The sequence below is a fragment of the Rhinoraja longicauda genome, chromosome 17 (assembly GCF_053455715.1).
Source record: "Rhinoraja longicauda isolate Sanriku21f chromosome 17, sRhiLon1.1, whole genome shotgun sequence".
NCBI classification, from domain to species: Eukaryota; Metazoa; Chordata; class Chondrichthyes; order Rajiformes; family Arhynchobatidae; genus Rhinoraja; species Rhinoraja longicauda.
Genome location: NC_135969.1, coordinates 17,982,109 through 17,996,958, shown reverse-complemented (window position 1 = coordinate 17,996,958; position 14,850 = coordinate 17,982,109). Strand labels below are relative to the sequence as shown.

The window sequence follows — 14,850 nt, the reverse complement described above, 5'->3', positions numbered from 1 at the left end:
GACATCTAACTAAAAGTTCTTATCCAAAGGTTTACCATCTGAACAAAGGCATAAGAAAGGCTTTAAGCGTGGGGAATCCTTTCCTCAAAGATCTTGACTAAAATAGCTGAGTTTTTAGCTGAACAGGAGCCCTTTCTCCTTGCTGATGTCACCAGCAGAGAAGCTGGAATCTGATCTTGAACCCACACCAGCAACTCTCCAGGATTAGGATAGTCTCCTGGAACTGATTCAATAAGGCACTGCTGTGGAAAACCCAGGAACAATGGGGAAGCAAGTAAAAATGTTGTGCTTCTCTGAGGTGTTAATTGGTAATAAAAATATACTAGAAGATGATACAAAAACGGTCATTAAGTAATCTATTTGATTAATGGCCTTTTAAACTTACTGATTGATTGGGGAAGGTGGTGGGGATCAGTAGATGTGTGTGTTAAGAGACCAGTAGAAGGAGCAGTGCAGGGGTGAGGCAGTCACTAATGGAGCACATCTAAGCAGGATGTACAGTGAAGACCACTACTGGCCTTATCAGCCCAGGGCTTGTAATATCAAAGCACCCCAAGGCCATGTTTCGTAACTGCTCTGCAGGTCAGTACAAAACCTGTCTCTCTTTACCACTGCTTAGGGGTTTCCTCGTATCCACAGTGACACCACCAAGCAGCCTTGGCAGTGTGGGGGGTGATGGTTTTTAAAAAGGCTGCTTTTTTGCACCACCCCCCCCCACACGAGGATATGATTAATGTGTATGATTTTGCAGGAAGAATGAAGCTATGGGTTTACAAGGTGTACAGAAGCAGCAGGCTACCACATTTAAATCCAACATCAGAGTTCTGCCAGAGGGTTGGCAAGAACAGTGTGCAATCTCGACTGGAAATTGATGTTATTTCTTCAGGGTATACAATTCCTTGAGTTGAAAAGGCTAAAAGGCATTTACTGGCCTTTGTAGAGATTAGGCGCACAATGAAGGCTGCTATTAATAATAGTCACGTATATATTTAGCGCACTTATGGTCCAAGTTTCAAGAGATTTCATGTTGCATTTCCATGCTTGAAGGATTAATGGCTGATCAAGCTGCGTCAAATTCCGAACAACACGTTTTAACTTTAACCTTTCACTCTGTCTACATAAGAATCTGCATGTTTCCACACTGGCTCACTCAATTAGCTGCAGTAACCTCAGTTGAAACCAAAATCATTCCCCAAGCCTTCACCCGGACTGAACTGCCAATCAAGACCGTTGGAGGAGTTGAACCCGTTCCCTAGAGAAACTCACAATCCTTGTATCAAAATTCTTACTTCTCTAGTGGTTGGCACCATTAACCTTTCTATTATTCCACAGCTGTGAAGGGGCAGTGTTGGACCTCCTGTTAGGAAATGAGATGGGTCAGGTGACGGAGGTATGTGTTGAGGAGCACTTTGGGTCTAGTGATCATAATGCCATTAGTTTCAATATCATTATGGAGAAGGTCAAATCTGGACCAAGGGTTGAGATTTTGGATTGGAGAAAGGCTAATTTTGAGGAGATGAGAAAGGATTTAAAAGGAGTGAAATGGAAATTGTTGTTTTATGAAAAGGATATAATAGAGAAATGGAGGATATTTAAAGGTGACATTTTGAGAGTACAGAGTCTTTATGTCCCTGTTCGGTGGAAAGGAAAGAATAATAATTTGAAAGAGCCGTGGTTTTCCAGGGAAATTGGACACTTGGTTCGGAAAAAGAGGGAGATATACAATAAATATAAGCGGCAGGGAGTAAATGAGGTTCTTGAGGAATATAAAGAATGTAAAAGGAATCTTAAAAAGGAAATTAGAAAAGCGAAAAAAAGATATGAGGCTGCTTTGGCAAGTAATGTAAAAGTAAACCCCAAGGGGTTCTACAGATATGTCAATAGCAAAAGGATAGTGAGGGATAAAATTGGTCCATTAGAGAGTCAGAGTGGACAGCTATGTGCTGAGCCGGAAGAAATGGGGGAGATATTAAACAATTTCTTTTCTTCGGTATTTACCGAGGAGAAGGATATTGAATTATGTGAGGTAAGCGAAACAAGTAGAGTAGTGATGGAAATTAGGAGGATTAAAGAAGAGGAGGTACGGACACTTTTGAAGAATATAAAAGTGGATAAGTCTCCAGGTCCTGATAGGATATTCCCTAGGACATTGAGGGAAGTTAGTGCAGAAATAGCAGGGGCTATGACGGAAATATTTCAAACGTCATTAGAAACAGGGATGGTGCCGGAAGATTGGCGCATTGCGCATGTTGTGCCTTTGTTTAAAAAAGGTTCTAAAAGTAAACCTAGCAATTATAGACCTATTAGTTTGACGTCTGTGGTGGGAAAATTAATGGAAAAGATACTTAGGGACAATATATATAATTATTTGGATAATCAAGGCCTGATTAGAAACAGTCAACATGGATTTGTGCCTGGAAGGTCATGTTTGACTAATCTTCTTGAATTTTTTGAAGAGGTTACCATGGAAATTGATAAGGGCAAGGCTGTGGATGTTGTCTATATGGACTTCAGTAAGGCATTTGACAAGGTTCCACATGGAAGGTTGATTAAGAAGGTTAAATCGTTGGGTATTAATAGTGAGGTTGCAAGATGGATTCAACAATGGCTGAATGGGAGATACCAGAGGGTAACGGTTGACAATTGTATGTCAAGTTGGAGGCCAGTGTCTAGTGGAGTGCCCCAAGGATCTGTGTTGGGTCCACTGTTGTTTGTCATTTACATTAATGATCTGGATGATGGTGTGGCAAATTGGATTAGTAAATATGCAGATGATACTAAGATAGGTGGAGTAGTTGATAGTGAGGTAGATTTTCAAAGTCTACAGAGAGACTTGGGCCTTTTGGAAGGGTGGGCTGAAAGATGGCAGATGGAGTTTAATGCTGATAAGTGTGAGGTGCTGCATTTTGGTAGGACAAATCAAAATAGGACGTACAGGGTAAATGGTAGGGAATTGAGGAATGCAGTGGAACAGAGGGATCTGGGAATAACTGTGCATTGTTCCCTGAAGGTGGAATCTCATGTGGATAGGGTGGTGAAGAAGGCGTTTGGTATGCTTGCCTTTATAAATCAGAGCATCGAGTATAGAAGTTGGGATGTAATGTTGAAATTGTACAGGGCATTGGTGAGGCCGAATCTGGAGTATGGTGTGCAGTTCTGGTCGCCAAATTATAGGAAGGATGTCGACAAAATGGAGAGGGTACAGAGGAGATTTACTAGAATGTTGCCTGGGTTTCAGCACTTAGGCTACAGAGAGAGGTTGAACAGGTTGGGTCTTTATTCTTTGGAGCGTAGAAGGTTGAGGGGGGACTTGATAGAGGTTTTTAAAATTTTGAGAGGGACGGACAGAGTTGACGTGGGTAGGCTTTTCCCTTTGAGAATGGGGAAGATTCCAACAAGGGGACATAGCTTCAGAATTGAGGGACAAAGGTTTAGGGGTAACATGAGGGGGAACTTCTTTACTCAGAGGGTTGTGGCTGTATGGAATGGGCTTCCGGTGGAAGTGGTGGAGGCTGGCTCGATTTTATTATTTAAGAGTAAATTGGATAGGTATATGGATAGGAGGGGATTAGAGGGTTATGGTCTGAGTGCAGGTAGATGAGACTAGGTCAGGGAGAATGGTCGGCGTGGACTGGTAGGGCCGGACAGGCCTGTTTCCATGCTATAGTTGTTATATGTTATATGTATATGTTGTGGATCTCTTGTGGGTGGCAGTACATGGATTATAAGCTCTGCTGAATCAGCTAAAACATTGCCTGATTGGATTTCCACTTACTGAACATCACAAGATGGTCATTCAGTCCTTCATACTTGTGCCACTGCATTGCTAGAACTCTCAATTAGTCCCACTCCCTTGCGCGTTTTCCCCAATTTCTTTCCCTAATTATTTACACAATTCCCTTTTGAAACGTATCATTGAATCTACGTCTATTTTTCTTTCAAGTAGCAAGTTCCAGATCAATACAACTGACTTCAGGTTCGATCCTGACTACGGGTGCTGCACTGTAAGGAGTTTGTACGTTCTCCCCGTGACCTGCGTGGGTTTTCTCCGAGATCTTCGGTTTCCTCCCACACTCCAAAGACGTACAGGTATGTAGGTTAATTGGCTGGGCAAATGTAAAAATTGTCCCTAAATTGTGTAGGATAGTGTTAATGTACGGGAATCGCTGGGCGGCACGGACTTGGAGGGCCGAAAAGGCCTGTTTCCGGCTGTATTATATATGATATGATATGATATGATACATTAAAATTTCATTTCCAGGCCACCTCTGGCTCTTATGCCAATTATCTTAAATCTGTTTCCCGTGTTACTGAGTCTTCTGCCTTGCCAATTGTATCCCCTTGTAATAAAAACTCTCCTTGATTTTGAACGCCACGATCAAACCGTCTTTTAACCCAAAGAACTCTCAGTATGAAGAAGGGTCCCGATCTGAAACATCTCTTATCCATGTCTCCCAAGGATGCTGCCTAAACCGCTGAATGACTCCAGCATTACACAACTCTCAGCATTCCCAGTTCCAAGTCCCAGTCTCATCAATAACTGAAAAAAACATGAACCTTTTTCTGCAACAATTCTCCCTCCCAGATCAAAACCCAACACGTGGGAGGGAAACGAGGTACAGGGAATGCAAATCCCGGTCGATCACCGTGGCGGTACGTATTCCCCATGTAATTAGCACTGTACCCCATCTCTTCATGTTACACAGGTACAACTTAAAAATTGTAATCAATTTCTTTTAAGATGTTGGCAAACCTCAAGTCCAGCCCTACAGGGGAAAAATTATGCCAGGCATTATTGTGACACACTAGTTAACACAAAGAAAATTGTCACGAGTACTGGTTTGACACAGACATTAAGGGTTTTTTAAATGATCCCTGACACATAATTGAAACAATTCATTAAAATGGCACCGAGTGAAAATCCACGCCAAAGTATCATGCAGAATCCTTTGAACAGCACACTGAATTTTAACCTCAACAGATTTGATATCAATCAGTAACTCAGACAACATCAAAGCTTCATTGAAAGAACAAACGGACATCCCAAAGCACTTCACATCCAATGATATTTTGAAATGTAGTGAAATCTGGTACATTGGCAAATTCCCCACAGTATAAAAATATAACAATGAATTTCTAATCAAAAAAAAAAATTTAAGCCAACAGACTTTAAAATGATTGGCACGCTTCACATATAAGCATTATTTGCAAAGTTTATTCACAGCATTTGAGGGAGTGTCGGACAGTACTATAGGTTCCCAGTATGCAGCTCATGTAGCTGCCTCTATGTTTTCCCCAGAGTTACATAACTCCCGGGCTGATGAGAGGTTGTTCCCTCCAATAAATTTGATGGAACTGTTCCACTGCTGTCGGCATGGCAACCAATAATCAGGAGACCAAATATGGCAGGTCTCAATGAACTCGAGTAAAGGCTGCTTGCATTTTAAACAGCAGCTTTTCTGCTCTCAGGATATCCCAAAGTGCTCTGCAGCCAATTAAATACTCTGGAAGCTGGTCACTGGTGTAGCATAGAAAAGGCTGCAACTGAATTGGGTACAGGAAAGAGGAAGCAGCAAAGAGACATACAGCCAAACAATTAGGGTTATTTCCACAAAAGAATTGGTCGAGGGACATATGATGGCTTTTCAGCAGAAATAACTATTGCTCCCTTTTAAAAAATGATAAAATAAAGTGATTGCCAAATCTATCTATCCATAAAAAAAGATTCAGGCACCATTCTTTGGGCCGGAGCTGGTAATCAATCACGTCTCTTCAGTGCACTGCTGCAGAAATGCTGCTCGTTTTTATTAGTGTTTCAAAAAAACTTATCAGAGAGAACAATTTTTAATACACCAAATATGAATATACTCAGGAAGGTAAAACTGGCAACAATGATTTTATGTGAACAGTTTAATGGTCCAACATTGATTCTTACTAACATCAGAGTCAGACATTCATAGTGATTCCAGTTGCCAAGTTGCTATTTGCCTTCACCAAAAAAAAAAGCACAACAAATATATTGGGAAACTATGAGGTATTGCTCCAGATGGAACATTTTCCTGCCAATAGCTCCAGACCCATAATATTGATCTCTCCCATTCACCAACATACTGCATCATATCAATTACCATCATTAGTTCCGATAATATGCTGTCTCCTTTCATATCCCTCCACTTAGACTCTTAGGCCCAGTGGTATCATGGTGCAGCGGTAGAGCTGCTGCATTACAGCGCCAGAGAACCAGGTTCAATCCTGACTACAGATGCTGTCTGTACTGAATTTGTACACTCTCCCTGTAACTGCGTGGGTTTTCTCTCGGCGCTCGGTTTTAAGAGCGGCACAGTGTCACCGCAAGAGCCACCACCAGAGACTCAGGTTTAATCCCGACTATAGATCTGTCTGTGCGGAGATTGTACATTCAGGATCGAGGCCAGGTCTCAGGCAGCAACTCTACTTCTGCACCACTTTGCCCCCCTCTTAGTGGGCAGCATGTTTCCGTTCTTATGATAAGCACAAAATCTAGGTTAATCCTCCTGTGCAATGCTGAGGTGCAGCTATATTTTTGAGGATGTTGTTTGGATGAAATATTAACTGTTAACGCATGTTTAAGTAAATTCTAAAAACTCCAAAGTATTTTTCATGAAGAAGCTCATTCTCTAGGTCTGGTCATTTTATTTATTTCACACATTTCATTCCTGCCCAGTACAGTTTGACCGCCCTGACTCCTTTTAAAACTAGACAATTGTGTGAATAAAGTACTTTACAGGCTGTGAAACACTTTGAACATACTTTGGTTGATGAAGATTTCATAAAACTGCACAAATCTACTCTTGGAAAAGCCCAACCCTCCACTCAGTCACATGCTTGCTACTGAAGGTAGTGCATTTAAGCAGGCCACTAGACTATTTTCCCTTCACTACTGCTAAACTCTTCTCTCTCCGACTGAGATATTGTGAAGAACAATCTCTCGTGCTTTTTCCTGCTCCTCCCCCCCCCTCATCACACACCTCAAAACACACTCCTCTCTATTTGCAACCAGCTGAGACCCACAGATTTTATTCTGAACAGTCAGCCACATTGCAAACATATGAAGAACAGGAGAGCACTGAGGGAATATGCTAACCGAGTCACAGTTAAAGAGAAACACTTTCATCAGCTTAAATAACTGCAAAGCTGATGTTGTATTTCTGAACTCATTACAAATGTTCGACTGTGACCTTAGGGAATAATAAATTGCACAGGAAAGTTATTTCTGCCCCCTACAGCCATAGACGTGTCCAGAGGGGAAAGATTACACTGAGAGGATTAATAGGCCAATATGTTCAATATAGACTAGAATTGGTCACTCAGATCCACAAATTACATCTCCTCCAAAGATTTTTCTGAAGAATACTAAGTAACACTAAATTGAGAGGCGTATTGTGCCCAATCTCTGCAGCACCTGTGCTACACTGAAAAAAGTAACATACATAAAAACATAGAAAATAGGTGCAGGAGGAGGCCATTCGGCACTTCGAGCCAGCACCGCCATTCATTGTGATCATGGCTGATCATCCACTGGGAGTTATTTCCATTGTAAATCATACCTCTTCAGTAACACGCTCACACTGGGGAACATGTCATCATTCTGGGCTCCAAATTTCGCCAACGCACTCACAGCAGCTACAAGAATTTGGAAAGAAACAAAGATAATGGTTTTTAATATTAACTGCTGTGTGGCTTCAGGACAAGGTTCCAAGAATGCAATAGGAACAAGATTCTCCAGCTTCAGCTTCTGAAATAATGTAACTACTTTTGAACTTTGCTTCCTGATTGGTTTCAGGAACTCAGTGCAGGTTTTCAAAAATGGTCAATAGACAATAGACAATAGGTGCAGGAGTAGGCCATTCAGCCCTTCGAGCCAGCACCGCCATTCAATGCGATCATGGCTGATCACTCTCAATCAGTACCCTGTTCCTGCCTTCTCCCCATACCCCCTCACTCCGCTATCCTTAAGAGCTCTATCCAGCTCTCTTGAAAGCATCCAACGAACTGGCCTCCACTGCCTTCTGAGGCAGAGAATTCCACACCTTCACCACTCTCTGACTGAAAAAGTTCTTCCTCATCTCCGTTCTAAATGGCCTACCCCTTATTCTTAAACTGTGGCCCCTTGTTCTGGACTCCCACAACATTGGGAACATGTTTCCTGCCTCTAATGTGTCCAATCCCCTAATTATCTTATATGTTTCAATAAGATCCCCCCTCATCCTTCTATATTCCAGTGTATACAAGCCTAATTGCTCCAGCCTTTCAACATACGACAGTCCCGCCATTCCGGGAATTAACCTAGTGAACCTACGCTGCACGCCCTCAATAGCAAGAATATCCTTCCTCAAATTTGGAGACCAAAACTGCACACAGTACTCCAGGTGTGGTCTCACCAGTGCCCGGTACAACTGTAGAAGGACCTCTTTGCTCCTATACTCAACTCCTCTTGTTAAGAAGGCCAACATTCCATTGGCTTTCTTCACTGCCTGCTGTACCTGCATGCTTCCTTTCAGTGACTGATGCACTAGGACACCCAGATCTCGTTGAACATCCCTCTTCCTAACTTGACACCATTCAGATAATAATCTGCCCTTCTATTCTTACTTCCAAAGTGAATAACCTCACACAGTGGTGCAGAGGTAGAGCTGCTGCCTCACAGCCACAGAGGCCCAGGTTCGATCCTGACTATGGGTGCTACCTGTACCGAGTTTGTGCATTCTCCCCGTGACTGTGGGTGTTTTCTCCAGGTTTCCTCCCACACTAGAAAGATGTACGGGTTTGTAGGTTAATTGGCTTATTGGCTTCTGTAAATCATCCCTTGTGTGTCTGGTAGAACTAGTGTTGGGGGGGGGGGGGTTTGATCGCTGGTCGGTGTGGGCTGAGGGGCCTGATTCCACACTGTATGTCTAAACTAAATTAAAGCAATAACTCCTTCTGCTGTGGCTCTGCATTGTAAAAAGATCGAAGGCCAGGGTAGTTCGCTGCTCAGAGTTACCCCTGGCTCGAAGGGCCGAATGGCCTATTCCTGCACCTATTGTCTATTGTCTAATTGTACATCGTATGTGTGATATGCAACATCGGTATGATGCAGTGCAGCGAGTTGGTAAGCTTGGTTTGACTGTCTTCCTGATTTAAATTAGTCAACTACAGAGTCAGAACCAAAGCATCATGAACACGAGAACACCACCCCAGGGTCTCCCTTTCAAAATGTTAGTCAATTATGGGTTTGACCTGCGCTGCCATTCCTGCACTGTAAGTCAATGGCCTGAAATTTCCTGCACAGCGTTATCATGAAAGCGATACTTTATACATCCTAACATGAATTACTGTAGAGATGTGAAGACAAACCACTTTACACTCGTAAATTTGAAATCTGGTCTTAATACACAAGGTGCAGAGTAAATTAATCTTGGTAATTAACAGCAGGAATGAAAGTGTTTATACAGTTAAAATAAAGTTTAAATGAAGTCTGACATATCAAGTTAAAAACAGCTAAAGGCAGATAAGTAATTTCTTTCCCAGAGCACTTGGCCTCATTAATTTTCTCATTCTTTAAACACTAACCTGCCTTCTCAACTGCTAACCCCATCCTTGTTTCATTCCCCATCCCCTTTGCTGCTTAATATTCACCCGATCGAACACTCTACAACAAAACATTGATGCACACAATAGTGATTGGAGTCAACACAAAGAGGGACTCACCTGCCCGCACCTCTTCATTCTCCAGAATAACCCGGTTATAGATGAACCGAATGTACTTGGAGGGATTGGGAGTCCTGGCCCCTTCTCTCCCGAGCAGGTGAAGGATGCGAGTGGCCAGGACGGTAAACTCGCAGTCCTCGATAAATTCACAGAGGTGAGCCAGGCCGGTCTCTTTGCTCTCTGGGTTATCCTCGATGATACAGATGATGCATTCCACAATGGCACGCTTGTACTCAAAGCCACCCTGGGAGAAATGGAGGAGAAAACAGAAGTCAGAATGTGTACACAGTCTGGGATTCCCATTGCTCATGTGTCAAAAGGTCTTGTGAACATTTCCACATCAAGTCCAATCCCCAGTTGATTTATTTAATCGAGCTAAGCTGGGAGGAGTTGCACAGGGAGACTGATTTATATTTTGTAAAACTTCTCTGGGAGTACTAAACTGTTTTGTGTACAAAATAAACTGGAATGCTGTACCATTGAAGGCACAGGATAATTTTGCTTGTCTGTTTTTCAAGCACCATGTTCTGCTATATATTTAAAATACACCTAACGACGAGGGACAATGGGATATTACAATCAAATAATTATATAAAAATGTAATTTGTCCTGTCATGCCAGTGTTGGCTCTTTGAATGGAGAGCGATCCTAATCCCATTTGTAAATTCTTACTTTACAAATATTTAGCCTCATCATGAGGTACATTCAATTTCTCGGTCACTAATTTAAGTTATCTAAAATTCCTTCTCAAATAGTAGAGAGAAGAATTTCACATATTACTAACAAAGCACTGTGTTAATTATTAGAAGGGGCAACTTCACCCTAAAAGTCTTATTAACTTGTTACAACTGTTTCTCCCTTAAGTTCTTTGAGAACCAGCAATTATCAGCAGCCTTCTGCCAACAATGTTTTACTCAAGGCACAGGATGCAAGAACCAGCAAATATGCCTTCCAGTTTCATGCATTTTCCTGAGGGGTTTTCCACTCTTGGCAAAGCCTCACACAACCTTGCGACAAATAGGCTAAGATCAGGAAATCACCAGAAACAAAAGTCATAGATATGCCCAGAGCCACATCTTACATACACAGCAGCTGTGCATTCTTCTGCAATACACTGACCATAAATTGAATGCCGATGAAAGGTGTCTCCCAAGAAAGCTATAATACACATCTATAAAACTACGCTCCAAGCACAACTGAAGTATATTCTGCCCAGTTCTATATAATGCAAGTTGCAAGGACACCCAATGCCTCAAAAGGTGACGTTAAAAAATTACTGAAATGTTCCCAGGCACAATTCTGTTTGGTTGCACAGACAGACTAGTGTTAGGTTGAACCCTAAGCAGAAGCAGTGAAGGTTGCAAGATTAAGTATTCAAGATGAAGTTTGTAAGAAAAACAGTTTCTATTGGCACAAGGCGAAAGGGCACGGGTTGAAGGTGATTTGAAGAAGAACAGCATAGAGTGGCACAGTGGTAGAATTGCTGCCTTACAGTGACAGAGACCCGGGTTTGATCCTGACGATGGGTGCTGTCTGTACGGAGTTTGTACGTTCTGCCTGTGACCTGCTTGGGTTTTCACCGGGCGTTCCGGTTTTTCACATTCCAAAGACATGCAGATTTGTAGATTAATTGTCTTCTGTAAAATATCCCTAGGGTGTAGGATAGATTTAGTATATGGGTGATTACTGGTAAGCGTGGACTCAGTGGGTCGAAAGGCCTGTTTCCACGCTGTATCTCTAAAGTCTAAAGCAAAGTAACCAGAGATGATGCAAGGAACGCCCATTATACACAATAAATAGTTACGATCCAGTTTTAAACGTTTTAAATGCCTTTCATGTTATATTTGAAAAGGGAAAGAACTTGCTAAAAAAGGTTGCTACTCACTGATATCAAGGAACAAGTTGGAGGAAGGTCCACAGAAGGACCCATGACTGGTTCAAACCTAAACAGCCTACTCCTGCACTTACATTATGTTTGACTTTGTTGTAGAGTTTTTTCTGCTTCAATTTTTTTTTTCTTTCTGTTTTTAGTTTTAGTGATACAGCATGGAAACTGGGTCCTCAGCCCGCCAGGTCCATGCCGACCATCAATCACCCATTCACACTAGTTCTATATTACCCCACTTTCGCATGCACTGGGGCAATTTAAAGAAGCCAATTAACCTGTGAACCCACACGTCTTTCGATGTGGTACGAATCCGGAGCACCTAGAGGAAATTCACGCGGTCTGTCTGCCTGACATTGGTCTGGCAGTCATTTCTTCTCAATCCCTCCCCCCGTGTGAAACGTAAAAATGTATTTGCGTGGGAAGGAACTGCAGATGCTGGTTTAAACAGAAGATAGACAACAAAATGCTGGAATAACTCAGCGGCTCAGACAGCAACTTTGGAGAAAAGGAATAGGTGACGTTTCAGGTTGAGACCCTTCTTCAGACCTTCGAGACATTTCTTCAGAAAAATGTATATGTTCACTTTTCCAGTTCTGCCGATGGGACAATGATCTCAAACCTCAACCCTGGTTCCCTCTCCATAGATGCTGAACTATCCACAGTATCAGTTAGGACACAGCTTGAGTAGGGCGTGCATTTATGTGAGGAAATATGTCACTGCAGCGAGAAGGTGCACAGGAGGAGATTGTAGCTACAAGAAAAGATTCGATAAGCTAAAGCTGTCTACTTTGGAAGAGAATAAGCTGTGGGGTGACAATTAAAATGCATTGGATGCAAGGGCCTATATAAATAAAAAGGAAGGAACTAACTCTCTTAGACGAGGGGACAAAATCTAAGGGCATAGATCTAAAGTAATTGGTAGAAGAACTGAAGTGGGATGAAAAAGTATTTTTCTTCCAGAGGTTGATAGGGTCTAGGAAGGTGATGCAGGGGAAAAACCCTCATCATATTTAAACAATACCTGAATGACTACTTGAAAACCTATGACTAATAGGGCTAAGAATCCTGTGCTGGAAGGTGGACACGGTTGGATAGCTCTTTTTTTAAAACAGTGCTCACACAATGAACCAAACAGTTCTTCCCTGTTGCATATTTGCTACGATTCAGTAATAACTCATTTTAGTTCAGACCTTATCTAGGTGGTTATCAAAGTAGTTCTTTTAAAAAAAAAAAATTTCACCTACAGGACGTGAATGCTGCTGGCAAGATCAACATCCTTAATTGCCTTTGGAAAGGTGACAGCAAGTCACCTTGGAAGGCGGAACTCCTTGTGGTGAAGGTGCTTGCACAATGCTGCTTCATCAGTGCTGGGCCTCCCCCTGGACTCCAGCTCAGCAATAATAGAGCAGCAATGATTTATTTCCAAGTCACAGTGGTGTGCGACATGGAAGGGGACTTGCAGGTAGTGGCATAATGATGCACCTGCTGCCCTTGACCTGGCAGCAGAGGTTGTTGGGTTGGAAGATGAAGAAGAATCTGTGACACAATGCTGCACTGCATTTTGTTGAATGCAGCAATAAAGTACCGGCTATGGAGAGGGAGAGAGAATGTTTATGGTAGCAAATTAAATCTCAGGTGGCCTGCATGTCCTTGGAGGGCATCAGGTCCACGGTATGTTCAGAGCTTTAGAGTTTAAGGACACAAAATGGAAGCAGGCCCTTCGGCCCATCGAGTTCTCGCCAACCACTGATCACCTATTCACACTAGTTCCATGTTATCCCACTTTCTCATCCACTCCCTACACATTAGGGGAAATTTAGAGGCCAATTAACTTGCAGAACTGTATGTCTCTGGGATGTGGGAGGAAGCCAGAGCAGCCGGCAGAAACCCATGCAGATACAGGAAGAATTTGCAAACTCCACACAGACAGAACCCCAAGTCAGAATCAAGCTCGGGTCTCTGCCGCTGTAAGGCAACAGCTCTGTCAGTTGCGCCAACTCATTTAGGCAAGTAAAAAGCATTCATCGACCCTTGATTTATGCCTTGTACATGATGGAAAAGGTTTGGGAGTTAGCAGGTGACACTCACCACAGGATACAAAGCCCTCTGAACTGCACTGGTAACCATGGAAACCATGTGGCTGATATAGTAAAACATTTGGTTGACACAAGGAACAGCAGATTCTTGAGTGAACAGAGTCCTGGAGAAATTCAGCAGGTGAGGCAGTATCTTTGGAGGAAATGGACAGGCGACACTACAGATCGGGACCCTTCTTCTGGTCATCGGTGATGCCGAGATATTGATGGGCAAGATCTTGGTAATGGTAATGCCAAGGGAGGTGGTTAGCCTGCCTCTTACGTGGGAAAATAGTGGAGGGGGTGGCATAGCGGTGGAGTTGCTGCCTAACGCCAGAGACCTGGGATCGATCCTGACTACAGGTGCTGTCTGTACGCAGTTTGTATGTTCTCCATGTGACCGCATGGGTTTTCTCCTGGTGCTACGTTTTCGTCCCACATTACAAAGACGTGCAGGTCTGTAGGTTAATTGGCCTCTGTAAATTGTCCTTAGTGTGTAGGATAGAACTAGTGTACGAATGATTGCTGATCAGTGTGGACTCGGTGGGCCGAAGGGCTTGTTTCCACGCATTATCTCTGAAACACGTCTCACAATGTATTTTTGACTCCTGTTCTTCAAAGTCAATTAAAAATAAAGTAATTATTTAAAACAATAAAGTATTTATTTTCCATGTTCACATACCTCTTCTCGCAGCATGGTGAACAGGAAATTCATCATCACGGAGTGCTTCCGCGGGTACTTCTGACACAGGGCACTGATGGCCTGCACCACCACCACCTAAACAAGCAACAGAACAACATCACACACCAGCTGAGCAAAGACCCTCCAATCACTACTTCCTTTCAATCAGATCTAAAGTATTTAGCACAACTACTACAATGCAAAAAAAGTGAAATAAAAATAGAAAATGCTTGATGTTCGCTCGGCAAGTTGACTGATCTGTGGGGAAGAAGCAGTGCTGACACTTTGAGTTGCTAACCTCTATTTATAATTCAACATTGTCTGCATCCAGACTTTATCCTTGTATGATGTACACGTACATGGGGGTGAGTGTAGAAGATAAGACAAATCAAGATATCTCTTGACATCCCACAGTAAGGCCAGAGATCAAGCCTCCTCCTGTACCATCAGGCCTGTTATTGCAATGGGCAATGTAA

At 42.6% G+C, this 14,850-nt stretch overlaps 1 protein-coding gene across 1 annotated transcript in view; it reads right to left on the bottom strand.

Moving 5' to 3' along the window:
- LOC144601802 (coatomer subunit gamma-1) overlaps positions 1 to 14,850 on the bottom strand; it is a 64,045-nt gene that overhangs the window by 16,855 nt on the left and 32,340 nt on the right. Inside the window, exons 13-15 of the mRNA XM_078414235.1 lie at positions 14,375 to 14,470; positions 9,730 to 9,973; positions 7,587 to 7,662 (exon numbers count right to left, since the gene is read on the bottom strand). Coding sequence (XP_078270361.1) covers positions 7,587 to 7,662; positions 9,730 to 9,973; positions 14,375 to 14,470 — 416 coding nt within the window. The remainder of the gene's footprint in view (positions 1 to 7,586; positions 7,663 to 9,729; positions 9,974 to 14,374; positions 14,471 to 14,850) is intronic.